General features: G+C 34.9%; 1 protein-coding gene across 5 annotated transcripts in view; it reads right to left on the reverse strand.

Moving 5' to 3' along the window:
* Positions 1-14,314, reverse strand: part of ATP9B (ATPase phospholipid transporting 9B) — a 167,363-nt gene that overhangs the window by 39,260 nt on the left and 113,789 nt on the right. For all 5 annotated transcript variants that reach the window (XM_086743146.1, XM_086743143.1, XM_086743142.1 and 2 more), the window contains 2 exons: positions 10,202-10,362; positions 1,292-1,434 (listed from right to left, as the gene is read on the reverse strand). In XM_086743146.1, the coding sequence (XP_086599272.1) occupies positions 1,292-1,434; positions 10,202-10,362 (304 nt within the window). The remainder of the gene's footprint in view (positions 1-1,291; positions 1,435-10,201; positions 10,363-14,314) is intronic.

The following is a 14,314-nucleotide window of genomic DNA, read 5'->3' on the forward strand; positions in this document are numbered from 1 at the left end:
TAACTGAAATAAAACTTGTTAAAAGAAGAATTGTTCAGTTGCTTTGAAGAATTACCACACCATAATTAGCAATACACTTTTTCTACATGCTAAGAAAGAAGGTGGCAGTTGTCTTTTACGAAAGAGAAGAACAGCATTCAAAAGTGTACAGGGTAACACATACACCCATAGAAAAAAAAAATGAAACTGTGTTTTGAAAATGTGACAATATATTAAATTTATATTTATTTCAAAAATGCAGAAATGGAAGTGTTCAGCATGGGAGGGAACGTGGAACTATTTCAAGCGGAAAAAGATGTAAACAATGTATTATGCCTTCTGAACCGTGTAACAGAGGCCAACCCCTATGCCCCCCTAAAAAGCTTTCTCACCATTTGGAACTACAGTTTACTTAAAACCACAAAAAAAAAAAAAATTCTTCAGCTGTTTGAGAAACAACTTTCTCTGCTCAAAACTTCAGCTTCTTAAAAAAACAGTGTGTCTATCAGAACTTATTTATTCAATCTCAGAAAGAACCAAGAAAGGAGAAGAAATACTGTATTTGTTACAGATTTTAACTTATGATGATCTTTTCCAAAATAAACCTTAAGGTTCCTTAAATAAATCTTAAACCAAGAATATGGTTAAGACTGTAACAAGTTTCAGTCATAACAGCAGACAGCAGCATAGTGCAAGCTATTATTTCTTCACACATTTACCTACCTTCTGATCCTTGTAAGGGTTGGGTTTTCCAGTATACCAGGTCAGGAACAGTAACAGGTTAAAGTCATGAAGATGAAATAATACAGAAGCTCTAGAACTAGCCTCTGTAACACAAATTGCAACTAACTTCAAGGGGATAACAGATGTCATTTTAGAGGCTGATCTTATGACTTGTTTTGGAAACGACGTGCTCTCCCAAAGGCCATTTTTAACTGTTATTATCATACAGATAATTGCAGCAGAAATGAAGTGCAGAATTAAAGAGCGTCCTGAGTGCTAATCCAGAGTCTTTTCAAAGTAAGATCTACAGTTCTCTTACTAAGGCTATCCAGTGTCCTGGATAGCCTGGATAGCAGGAGTGTTCCCACAGGAATAAATCAGTTTACTACCAAATCCTGACTTTCACATGTAAGTACCCGCCTACCTAAGCCTACTGGTACTGGTATAAAGCCCTCAAGCACATGCTTAAAATTTTAGTGAAAAATAAAAAAAAGTAGTCTAAATCTACTCTTACATTAACAAATTCAAACACAGAACAAAGTTTAGAAATTTTATAAAAGTCATATTTCAGAATTGTAACCTGTTATACCTGTTTTATCCGTTAGTAAATAAACTAATCGTCCCAACTCTTCTGGTATGGTGCTAGTTCGAACAACTGTTCCAGGAATATTGTCATCTTTCATAATCATCCACCCATAGGCTGCCTTACCCATGTCCAAGTTCACACGTAAACTGCAAAGGAAATTTATACCATAATCAGTGTGAATATTAGCCAAAGTGAAAGTTTTAACCATAAAAATAAAACTAGAAGATCTATTTAAGATATTTGAAGAGAAAAAGATCCTAAAACTATACGCAACAAAAATTTTGGAACAATGCCTTTGTTACGTGTTTCTGTACTACATATTGCATTAGAAATTCAGACTCTATCCCAGACTTTCAGAAGCTACTGCAATAGAAACATATGCAATACCATGCCTTCTGCATGAGACAAATCACAACACTTTGCAGAGATTCTCGATATAATTACATTACTACACTTACACACATGAGAATATTATATACACTTTATCAACAAGACCAGATCACCATTCAAGTCACAGCTTTTATCTGTTAAAAAAAAAAAAACAATGACCAACACCTATGTTTTCCTTATGATGTGAAAGTATAAATATTTTTGTACCTCTTCAAGTCATTGCTGTTAAAAAAACCTATTTTTTTCTTTAGGAAAGTGTAACTATGTTTGTCAACTTCTCCTTCTCACCATAACCAATCAACAACACTGCTGATCTTCCCAAAATGTTGTTACAAAGTCTCTCTACTGTAAAAAGAGAACAGTGCTCAAGCAGCGAAATGCACCCTCACATGATAGCATGTGGGCTGGAGCTGCTACTGTCAGCAGCAATAAGGAACCTTTGGGTAGGTCTGTACTAGAACTTGTAATCTGCAGTGAGTTTTACTGATTATACATAGAAGTGCAAAATCAAAAGTATTTTTTTCCAGTTCACTTGATGTCTGCATATTTATTTGTTAGTATTTCCATGTCTGCATCATACAAGAATTAACTGCTCTCCACTTTGCATTCCTATGTTATAATAAAAAAAAAAAAGTCTTCACTCATGTAGAGTTAGAGAGAATGTAAGAATCAATCTAAGACTCTTCACACTGACATATGTATTGGTCAACAGAAGGAACAGCAAAAGATTTACTCCTTCTAGGGCTGAGAACCTGCTCGTTAGCCAGTCAAGCACAAAGGATGCTGTCTAGCTTGAGAAGAGAAACATAAGCGCACGCACTTCATTTAAGAACAGCTAGACATTTGCTCTAGCCAGGAGTAAGTAGAGGAAGTAAAGGATGAAAGTTGGTCATCATCCAACTTCAAAGAGGCATTTGGGCTACAAATACGGTTTTTTTGCTGCCTGGGCTACCGAGACAGGAATTCTGCAATGAAAACTCTGTTTAAGAGCTGCAATCTCAGCACACAAAGAGAGGAATCCATATGGCTGCACTACCAATGGAGACTCACAAAGTCACCCAGATAGGCAAAACTGTACTTCAGTAAGATTAAATTAGAAAAGCTTCTCAAAGCTGAAGTGGAGTTCATATCTTCACTTGTATCTTTTATAAGCATGTGTGTTACCTCGTTTTGACATTCTAACCACTCTCCATATGCGTTTAATTATAATCTCACTTAAATATAATTTCAAGGTAAGGAAAAAAAAGACAGCTTCTCTTGCGGAGCAGTGAGGAGAAATCTGTATTTCAAAGCATCAAGGCATTTTAGGAGTCACCCTAGCTTTCCAGCATGCACTGTTAAGTGAAACTGAGTGTACTCCCTTTACGCCGATGGACCTAAGAGAAAGCTGGCACCACCGGCCTCCAGAGAAATAACATCTCCCCAAGGACTAGTATAGGCCAAGACAGCCTTCTGGTACACCAAGAGATATTGGGTACATACTTGAATTGTTAAGATGAATAAAGAATTAAACAGGAATAAAATAAACAAAAAGTGAGACACACTTCTAGTTTTAATTCTAAAATTTGTACACTGTACCCTGCTCTGACATCCTTCACTTTGTGTTTGTTGTCTTAGAGAAAATTTTTGTCTTTGAAATAATTGTAGCTATCATTTACGGACACTGCTATGACACTAAAAACGATGGAGGCCTATTAATACTGCATTTCTTGTTTTTGAAACTAGAAATCTCTCCAAGAGAGCCTCACAGGAATAGATAGAAATATCTGACTGAACAGTTCAAGAATTTTTACACAACAAAACAAGGAGATACTAACTCAACACCAAGCTACTTTCAGTGCCTGACAATATTAGCTATCATTTCTCAAAAAGCCTTTGTGGACTTCAAGAAACCTCATTATATAGCCAAAAATATTTTGAATTCACCAATTTTTAAATCGTTCTCAATTCATCCAATTTAAAAAACTCCACACATATCAGTTATTTATGAAAAGGCAGACAACAGCATCCTATGTAGCATTAGCATACTATTGCATCAGTAACACTAATTTTCAGAAAGCAATTAACATGCAATCTTTAGACACAGTAGGTTAAAATACGTATTTGAAGGCTGTTGCAGAGAACAGGCATATTTAGTGAACATAATAGCGTGAAGTTTCTTGTCTCTCAACCTTAGCACTAGGTACTCTAGAGCAGGCAAATCTAAGGCAACTTTTATCCGATTTCGGGATTTAATTTCACTAAAAGCCAAAGTGGCATTTCTCTGCAATTCAGCTTCAGAACAAGTCAATAACACAATATTTCAGAATCCACATTGCTTTTTACTACAAGTTAAAAAACAGATACTTTTGCTTTTATTCCTTAAAAAACGACAGTAGTGTTCAAGGTTAAACAAATTCACATTTACAGGACGTTTAAATTTCATTTTTTTCCCAAATGGTAATGACATCAGGTCCCCTTGTAAAGATTTCTGATTTTGATTTTTAGTCAAAATGGACACATTTGTCAATACGGAAGGGCCTTCACTGAGAAAGCTGCAGATAAATATATTTAGAAACACCAGAAACATTGTTTCATGACTCAGTGAAAAGCAATCAAGACCTAATGAAGTTAGCAAAGACAATTTTGTGAACAAAGTGATACCCTGCCTAATAAAATTCAAGTATGAATTTGTATCAAAATCATACAATAGTCTTACTTGAGCTTTGGCTGGCAGGCAGGCAGAACTTCCTGAGCAGTTCTGTATATAAGGAGAAGTTTTATAGCAAAAACGAAAGCCCTGCCGAAAGTCCAGATACAGAACCCGCAGTAGTAGATACAGTACCCACAGAATGTCCAATTTTAAAATAAATGAAGTAATTGAGATGTATTCTTTTTATTTTTTAGGACATCTAAGTGAAACACTGAAGATCATATTTGGTCACGTTAGTACCTAAAACTGTACCATAGCTTCCTATGGCTATACCCCTAAGCTTCCCATATCCCTACCTGTTTGAAACAGTCACAAACTACACACAGATTATTTACAATCTAGAAAATGATATGGAATAATTTTTAAATTATGGGCCAAGAAATAACCAGAAGTGTTTAATTTCAACATGCCTGCAAGGTTAAACCTTCACAAAAAGTTATTTTTGGAGGCTGACAGCTTCTATTAACAGGCACCGAACAAATAAAAATAGAAAAAAACTCTAGAAGTTACTTCTTTTAAACATAATATTCTATCAAGATCTAAATAAATAAAAATCAACCCATAGCTCATCCCTTTAATTTCCCTTAATTCCTCATCTCCCATATTTTATTTGAGACAAAATTTAAATATACTATTTCTTTTGTGTTTAGCCCACTATATACATTTTTATCTAGTTTTTCCTGCTGTATATCTGATAGTTCCAAGAACAGCCTCAGATCTGGGTTCTTGTTTGCTTCATAATTGGTCTCACTAGTTCTCCTGGAGTAATTTTTCTAAATTTTTTTCAATTATGTAAGCTTATAAAAGGAAATGAAAGAAGGTACACACAGCACTTTACATAAAATCCAGGCAATGAATCTAACTTTTAAAGAGAACTCAATCCCACACATTTATCATTAAATATGTGTGGCACAGAATGCCTATCAACCCTGTACTGCTAGAGCGACTGTGGCACATGCAGTTTTTCAAGGGCCACATGCACCCTAGGTACAGATAATTAGATGTTGTAACATACGTAGAACTTAAAACCTCAGGAGGAAATCTGGGGAATAATTAATGAGAAAATTAATCTATGAATTTCTTACAGGCTGAAAACACAGTACAGTGCAAAATACAAATAGAAGACACGTCAAACCAGTGCCTTGGCACAAGAGATGTAGCATATGCAGCTCAGAACAACAATAATTATTTCCTACTAAAAATGTTTTTTCATTATTTTCACATTTATCAGGTCAGATGCCTTCTTTCATTAAACCTTTTATAGAATGGCAACAATATTGACATTAGATGTCTAATACAAATGTTTTTTAAAACATTAATATTTTAATGTGTTCCAAATTTGGCATTACTTACTGTAATACTATTAGATTTAAAACAAATACAACTAGAAACATACAGGCAATGTTGCAAGGTTAGAAAGGAAAAAGATCTACTGCTACAGGTCAGTTAAAAAATTACTTTTAAAAAACTGATTGTGCTTTCTCTATGTAGCCTGAATATCAGACACTGTAAGAAAAGCACAAAGCTAGCTTAGGCAGTAGTACAGAACCATACTGGGCAGAGTAAGACTTACTCTTAGCATGAGAGATACACACCATAGCTTCTGCTGAATGAAGAAGTCAAAATTATTTTGTAAAATACCAAGAAGCTCCACATAATATTTTTCAGTCTCTGTACAGATTGCATTATATATCATGCTACAGTATAGGAGCATAATACACTTTTATACGGATTGCTTAAACTACTTTGAGTAGCTCTTTAGCTCTCCCACACTGAAAGCTTTTCATCTTGTATCCAACATATATTCGTATATGTGAGACTACATATACTGATACTCTCACATCTATACATTCTACAGATTAGAGCTCCAACACAGACAGAAGTATGACTGAAAGCACTATCGCTGCTCACTGCTGTTAGATGGACACTACAGTCCTGCATCGGTGTGAGATCCCTGGTTCTTGGGAATACAGAAGCACACTGAATAAAACCTCCTTTTTCATATTAGTATGTTTTGGGATTTGACTGGATATTAATGAATTACTGATACAGACTCCTAGCAGTGTTTTCCTCACTGCCACTAAAAACAGACTGACACAACTTGAAGGATTTCCTTTACATGCTCCTCTTAAAGACCCAGAAAAAAAGCAGCCAGGACACAGGTAGTGTGCCAAAACTTTACTACTTAAGTGCAAAGCAGTTCCTTCCAGATGTTTGAGACAGCTTATTTTGGCAGAACGGCTCATTGTCCAGGAGCCTTGGGGTGTCTGAAGGAAAGGACAAAAAGACATTTCAGCTTCTCTGTACACCAAAACTAAAGGATCCTCCTAAAAAGATGCCTGAATAAGCCCCTGTCAATTCATCTTTAAACTGCTACTAAATACAGAGCCTAGACAATACACATTTTTACCACATGCTCAGTCAATACCTTAGCATTTTATGGTAAATCCTCTATACTTCTTAACAGCTAAGCAAAAGCACGTACAGCTACAAGATTCAGATGCCTGTATACGCAGGGCAATTATTTCACCAAACACTGCTTGGCTAAGCTTAAATTATCTTGAAAAACTTTCCTGGCTACATTTTGGAGAGAAAAAAAACCAAACAAATAAACAAACAAAAGGACTCAAGTCAAAGGGCAACTCACTTTGTCTTTCAACATGTTGAAGAGAACTGCACAACGACTAAATAAAGTCTTATTACTTGGCGGTGGAGGGCACCTAGTTTGGTAGTGCAGTATCACCAAGTCTAGCCCTTTCTTTGGCCTTGGTTGTAATTTCTGAACCAATTACCATGGCAGCTCAAGTGAGCTGATGAAGAGATACTACAACTAAATGCCAGGGTAAAGGACAGAATTGCTTTGGTGAGGCTCTCTAACAGCTCAATCATCTTTCCTGTACCCATACACACAACAGGATTTTCAGCTCAGTAGTTAAGAGCAAATATCTCGCATCCCACATTGATTCAAGTCTCTTCTATTCTTTTGTATATAAAAATAGAAATATTGGTTACTGTCTCTCTGACAGCTTTTTTTTTAAAAAAAAAAAAAAAAGGAAAACTAAAACTCCTCAAGAGTTTTTACATGATTTGTATCGATATTTTATATGTCTATGATAAATGTCTTCAGTTCCACACAAAAGGAAATTAAACTCTCCTCATAAAAATGTAAGCCTGAGGTGCTGACTCTTCAACAGTCTGACTGGTTTTGCCCTCTATCCTTTCTCATTCAGAAAGCAGACAATCAAAAAACACACACAAAAAAAAACCCCACAAACAACCAAAAAAACCAAGTTGTTCAACAAAAGGACCTTGCTATTTGAATTAAAGAAAGGAAACCTCGTCAGCCTAAGAACTTCCAGAACTTCCACGCTGGTATCACAAAGAGCAGCAGCATGGACATATCTGATGACACATGCTCCCCTCAGCCTGCTATGTGATAACTGCACTAGATGACACAGTCAGACAAGATCTTGTCAACTAAGAGAGAATGTATTTCAGTCAATTACTTTATTCAAAACAGGTAACGAAATGGTCTCAGTGACACTGGAGGAACCTATGGATAGGCATTAACGCATCTCAAACTGGTTAGAGCCAACTGAAAAAAAAGCCTAAGAATACCGAGGAAGATGGAGAAACTCAAGAGAATGTGTGAGCATAATCCTAGAGAGATTTATTTAGTTTTAGACAATCTGTCAAGGACTGCTTTCTATCCTCCTTTCCCAATACATTTTAATAAATTCAAATAGATCTGACACCTGGTGCTTCAGTGTCATTCATTTGGTAATTTTAGTCTCCAAGAGTTTACACTCCAAATACAGCCCAAAGAATAGTAATTTCCACGTTTAACATCCAGAAGAGAGGAAGAAAAGTGTAGTTATATGTGAACATCGGCATGAACCGGAGTTGTTCATTTTGCTGACAGTGTGGGAAGTGACCTTGCATACGAATGATGCAAGACGAAGAAAAGTTGGTATAGAAATGGATAAATCTCTAGCAAGAAAAGCATTCTCTGACAGATGCCTGATCTTCCATGGAGTAACTATATGGTCCATTCCAGTACTAAATCAATCACATTCTCTAATACTTCTGCTTCATATATTATCCTCCACAATTGAAAAATTAGATTAGATGTATCCTAGAAATTATTTTTGGAAAAGGACTATTCCACAAGTCAACTAAACAACTCAAGTTGAAAATGAGCTGCTCAATCAACATGTTTTTCAGTGGCATATATTGAACTGTCAATGCAGAGTCAAATTTACTTACACCACCCATATTCTCTTTATCCTCTTGCATCCATACCTGTCCTTTAACTATTTTAATAAGTGTTGGCTTAGTATGTTTATTATGGAAGAACATAGTGACTGACAAGTGATTCTTTATAGTCTTAGCTCATTTTTCCCTTCCCCTACGTGTCTTTGATGATTAAGTGCATCTTTCAGCAATATGCAGACTTTACTTATCACTAGAATGCAGCACTTTTTGCCTCTTCAGATAGATAAGTTGTTTAATACTCAGTAAATGCATGTGTATGTTGGGAATGATGACACAACCTAAACAGTAGCATCACAAAAGCAGTAAAGGAATTACAATGACAGTGTTTAAAAATATATCACAAAATTGAAACACAAATGTGTAAATAAAAAGCAAGAGTCGGTTAAAGATTCTAAAGGTGACCAGTTTCTACAATGTGATCTCCTCAATTCCCCAGCAGACTTGCTGGAACATTCTCCTTCAGCTTCCCAACAGAATCAGCTGCTTTTGCAACACAAAAGTAGTCTAGAAATACAAGTCCTTTAAGTTATTAAACCTTAGAACAGATTATTCCTGATTATCAAATTCGTCAAATGTGATACAGTTCTCTTTGCACAGACATGGACTTAAAAAATGCGAACACAGTAACACATATGCCATGCAAGCTTAGATTAACGCACCTAATGAAATCCTCCTGTTTGCTTGTTTGGCTTTTTTTTTTAACCTTATACTGCAAAGATTTAAATATTGTATGCAAACCTGAGGGGATAGGTCTTAAACCTATCTACAGTTTAGTTGCTGCTAAGTCTGCGGCTAGCCACTGGTCTTAGTGAACAACGTGTCTCAAACTGAAGAGTTCCAGAGAGCATCTAAAATGAACAGTCATCTTAACCTAAACACTGGGTATTTTAACGGGTGAGAGTATTTCCAATTTTGCAAAGGCAATACCCATTCAAGGAAAATAATTCATTTCAGAGTCAGTGTTCTCACTTCTGTGTCTACAGAAGACTTGATTACACACATGGATATTATATCCTGTTCCAGTTTCTCTGCAATTTGAATATACAGTACTCATGCTTAATGAATTAATTAATTCAGGGCAAGTCTCTATTTGGTTACACCTTAAAAGTCCTCTCATTGTAGAAGTGCACCTACATTATTCAGCCATTCAGTTTAAATTAATCATTGTTGCAGTAAAAAGGCTGCATTTGAACCAGAGAAATGTAACATTTTCAGTATTTAAGGCATTAAAAACAAAATTCCAAAACACACTTAACAGTTCATTCAAACTACGTTCTCAAATATATGAAGATTGTATCCTTATTAATACATTTATGCTAGTAAAGGATTAGATATCCTGATTACTCCAGCAAGATGAACATTAAAAAAAAAAACCAAACAACAGTATTGTTTTCTGTACAGTGATCCTTCAAGAATCAGCAGATTTGTTGGCACCTTCTCCTTCAGCTTCCTGATAAGATCAATTTCCTTCACAATGAGAAGCAAGTATAAATTTCAAGAAAGCCACATTCAGTGAAATTAGACATCTGTGTTTTTCTTTCAATTCCTATACATACCTGATGGGGATGATATAGGAAAACAGGAGGAGGAAGCGGAAAAGGTTGCGATACCATGGGCCTACGAATCCTTGCAAGGTTACCATAACAACTGAAAGTGCAACTAAAGCTAAAAACAGGGCTTTAGTCAGTTGATTCAACTCCAAGTCCAGCAAGCCAACCTGGAGGAAGAAGTATAAATCAAGTCAGTCATGACTTTTCCTTAATTTGACATTTTTTTTAATCACTGCAAACAATTAGCTATTATTGGCTTTTTTATTCCTACCTATTAAAAAAAACCCATGCACTTGTAACAATTAACTGCATTTTAATAACAGAATTGATTATTGTTCCTATGCTTCCATACAATAGATGTTCCCTGGTTACAGGACAATAACAACTCTGAGAACCAGTATGAACAGTCCCAGCCAGGCCTTTCAAATGCCTTTACATGTGACATATCCCTCCTCCATCCCCTGATCCAGGATAGGAACACAGAAGGGCAAGGAGAAAAGACAATTAAAGATACACAAATAAGCAGGAACAATTTTATTCTGTCATGCAGGTAGCAAAAATACTGGCACTGTATATCATATTTGCAGGGTAGCTACTGCTCATTTACTGCTAGAAGATAAAATAATGTGTAAGATTCAAGAATCAATGGACAAATGCAAGTTACCTTCTCATTCACATAACTAGCGTACTGTAACTTGTAACTATACTTCCATACTGATCTGCAAACCTGAACTAATTTAATAGAATAATTTTTAATTGTATGAAGTGTTCAGTTATTCAATATAATAACAAAAACCAACAACCAAGTGGAATATCCATTTTCGAACCAAAACAGTAAAACAGAGCTTTAACTTTTCAAGAGTAAAAAGGTACCTGATGTAGAAACATTTTATCAAAAACATTAAGAGAGGTTATCTTTCATCCACTGTTTCTCATGAAAAAAATATTTTTAAGCTATGTAACTAAGACTCTCACCATTTCAATAATGTATGCTGTAAGCTAAGTATTTATACTCCACTTTTTGGGATGCTCTTGTAGTCAGTAAAATATGTGGGAAAATTATGTCAGGAAGAGTTTCCTTGGCCCCACCACAGATGCCCCTTTTATCTGCAAGTCTTGCCAGTAAGACCAGTAAAACATAACACTTCCTTAGATAACAAACAGTCTGCAAAAAACCCACTTTAAATATAGTTCTTAAAAATTCCAGCAATCTTGCTTATACATGGGCTGTCCCTTCCCTAGAGAACCAGGCAGCTGAAGACCACAGCGGCTGATTTATCAGCTGCATTTAAAAAGCAGCACAACGAGGACAAATATCTTGCAATTTCCGCTGCTTCAACTACTACATAGTTTATGCTTGAATTATTGAGAAAAATAGGTTTTTGGATTAAAATGAAGAAAAATTAAGCCAGGGAAGTAGAGCATGTTTCAAAGCCCAGATCTTTTTGCCTTGACAAAGGCAGCCTAAGTTTCAGGCCTCGCTGAGGATCAGATGAAGTCATTATTCATTCAGTCAGGGAAAAAAGACTCAATTACCTCAACCTAAAGATGCTATCAATGAATGCAAAGTGCATATTTTACTCTATTCATCCAAATCCCATTAAAAAGTGAAAGGAATGATTTAATCTGGCCTTCTAGAGTTGGTCTTTTTTTTGTAATAAAATAAAGAATCACTGTCTTGCAATATGCATAACCACTACCTCACACTTTTTTTTCCTGCATCATAGTAGTGAAAGCCTATCTCTCCCCTCAGCTCCCCCCTTTGCCCCCCGTAAAAACCCCACCCCAGAACTGAAATGAATAAAGAGCTTCTTTGGAAAGAATGCCACTTTTTGGACAGAAACATTAAATTTAGTCCACTGCACACTGATATGTAGCTAATTCAAAGCATTACTACCTTTCTAATTGATGAAGATAGATGTGAATTTAAGTTTGGAATCCAAGAAAAATCTGCTTGGAAAGATATGAAGGGAATAAAAGTATTTGATAAAAAATTTTCACAGAAGAAATCTCTCACTCAAGAACATTTGGTTTGCTACTAATAATGTAATCCTTTTTAACATAGATCATACTATTGGCCATAGTAAATTTTAATATTTTCATTTGCCATAGCAAGCGAAGGCAATTGCAAAACCCTACTTAAGACAGCAAACAAAGAAAGTAAGGTTTAATAGAAATGCATTCTCCGTTTCTCAAACATCAGTTACTATGAAGTACCGAAATACACTTAATTTAATTTTGTGCCTTTCCACTTAAACAACTTCTACACTCAAACTGATGAAACATTGTTGAATTATCCAGATACATTTAATGTAGAAATTCACTAACGTTCGCTAAAATTCATCTGAATACTGGAAAAATAGGTAAACTTCATCGTAGCTACATTGTGATTTTATCAAAGCTTTTGTAAAATAGAAAGTGATTTCTTTCCTTTTGAAAATAATCATAACCAGAATAATTATGACAATATAAAAAATAGATTAGTTAAGAATTGGAGTAATCTTCCACTTTTATTGCTATTTCCCATATTAGAAAAGCAAATTTTCTTCTACTTGTCATAATATTTGTTCTATTTGAAACAACTGTGTTAACAAAATTAAACACACCACTGGAAATTTTAATCTCTGAGGGAAAATTTGTACATAACATCTAAGACAACCACAATAGTTTTGCAAAGGGGCTGCTCTACAATAATGAACACAATAATTGCCTGTATAATCTAAAATGCCACTAATGGCAACAACTGCAAATCCATTTAGCTCCTCTTTAATTTATACACAAAGTTTTAAATAGCTAATGGTTCTCAGTACAGTAACAGCTTATATAATCAGTAAAAAGTATGGCATTGTCTACTTGCACCAAAAAAAGCCTACAAGTTTTTAAAATACTTTATTTTTGAATGAAGGAATGATTAAAGGTCTAAACATCACGTTTTGCACCACAAGGTAGAAATCATTATCTTACAACAAAAATCTTAATTTTTTTAGCAAAGTTGAAAGCAACAAAATACCTTTCTGACTACTGAAGTAAAACATGAACAGCACTATTGCTATTGCTGCCCTAGTTGTTTAACTTTTGGGAAAGGTTATCTTCTGAAGCTATTATGGTAGTAATAGAACAATTCTTCTAATGTTATAAAAAGTCTATTACTTGGAAAATGAGTTTTTTTAATGCTAGAATACGGAAATGCAAAATTTGACAATTAAATGTTGCACAATGGTAAAGATTTGAGAAAATAGTCTAGCGCAGTCATTTTTTTATTCAGTTAGAGTATAAAATACATTAGAAATAATTGCTCCTAATTACCATTTTTTAAGCACCCCACTTTAATATTGTTTAAGTATTAAGGCACTATCTTAGGAGAAACTTCCCCTTGCAACCACATTCCCGCACAAAGGTAATTATATTTCAGTAATCACTCTGGTTCTGCACTGACAAACACCATACTGACTACAAAGAAATTACATGGTATGTGTGTTTGAGAGACTTTGGCTTTAACTTGCACCATAAACATAGGAAATTTCTTTCCTATTCTTAATGTATGCTCTGAACGTAACTTTATAAAACCCTGAATACCAAGCAATTATTCATGTTCTCATTAATTCTAGTCTAAACTTAGATATAACAGCTATGCAAAGAGTAAAGTAAGTATTTAAAATTACTAAAATTCAAATAACATATCTTTCTTCTTTGGGCTGACAAAAACAAGCTTTGCCTAAGAAAAATGATTTATGCCATTTCATAATGTATAAAAAAATATTTTTTATATAGACTACTACATGCCATTAGCTGCATATACCTGAATCCCTGCGGCTTTCTTCAGTAATCTGTTAAACCTTTCCTATAGTCCCTAGGAATACCAGGTTATCAATTGGTGTTTAAAGGCTAAATATAAAGACACATCATGATTTGTTTACCTTAATCTTTGACACTAAAGACATGTACAGCAATTTTGGAATCTGTAAATGTTTCTTTTTTGTTAAGTCTCCTAATTCTAATGTTATTCCTATGATTCGGATTCTTGACTGCTCAACAATCCGGGTAAGCACATTAAGCTAACATACTATGAATCGAAACAAGGAAAGCAAGTGAATTCAAGTTTAGGAAGCATCTTTCCTT

The sequence above is a fragment of the Chlamydotis macqueenii genome, chromosome 2 (genome assembly GCF_036417535.1).
Source record: "Chlamydotis macqueenii isolate bChlMac1 chromosome 2, bChlMac1.mat, whole genome shotgun sequence".
Lineage (NCBI taxonomy): Eukaryota > Metazoa > Chordata > Aves > Otidiformes > Otididae > Chlamydotis > Chlamydotis macqueenii.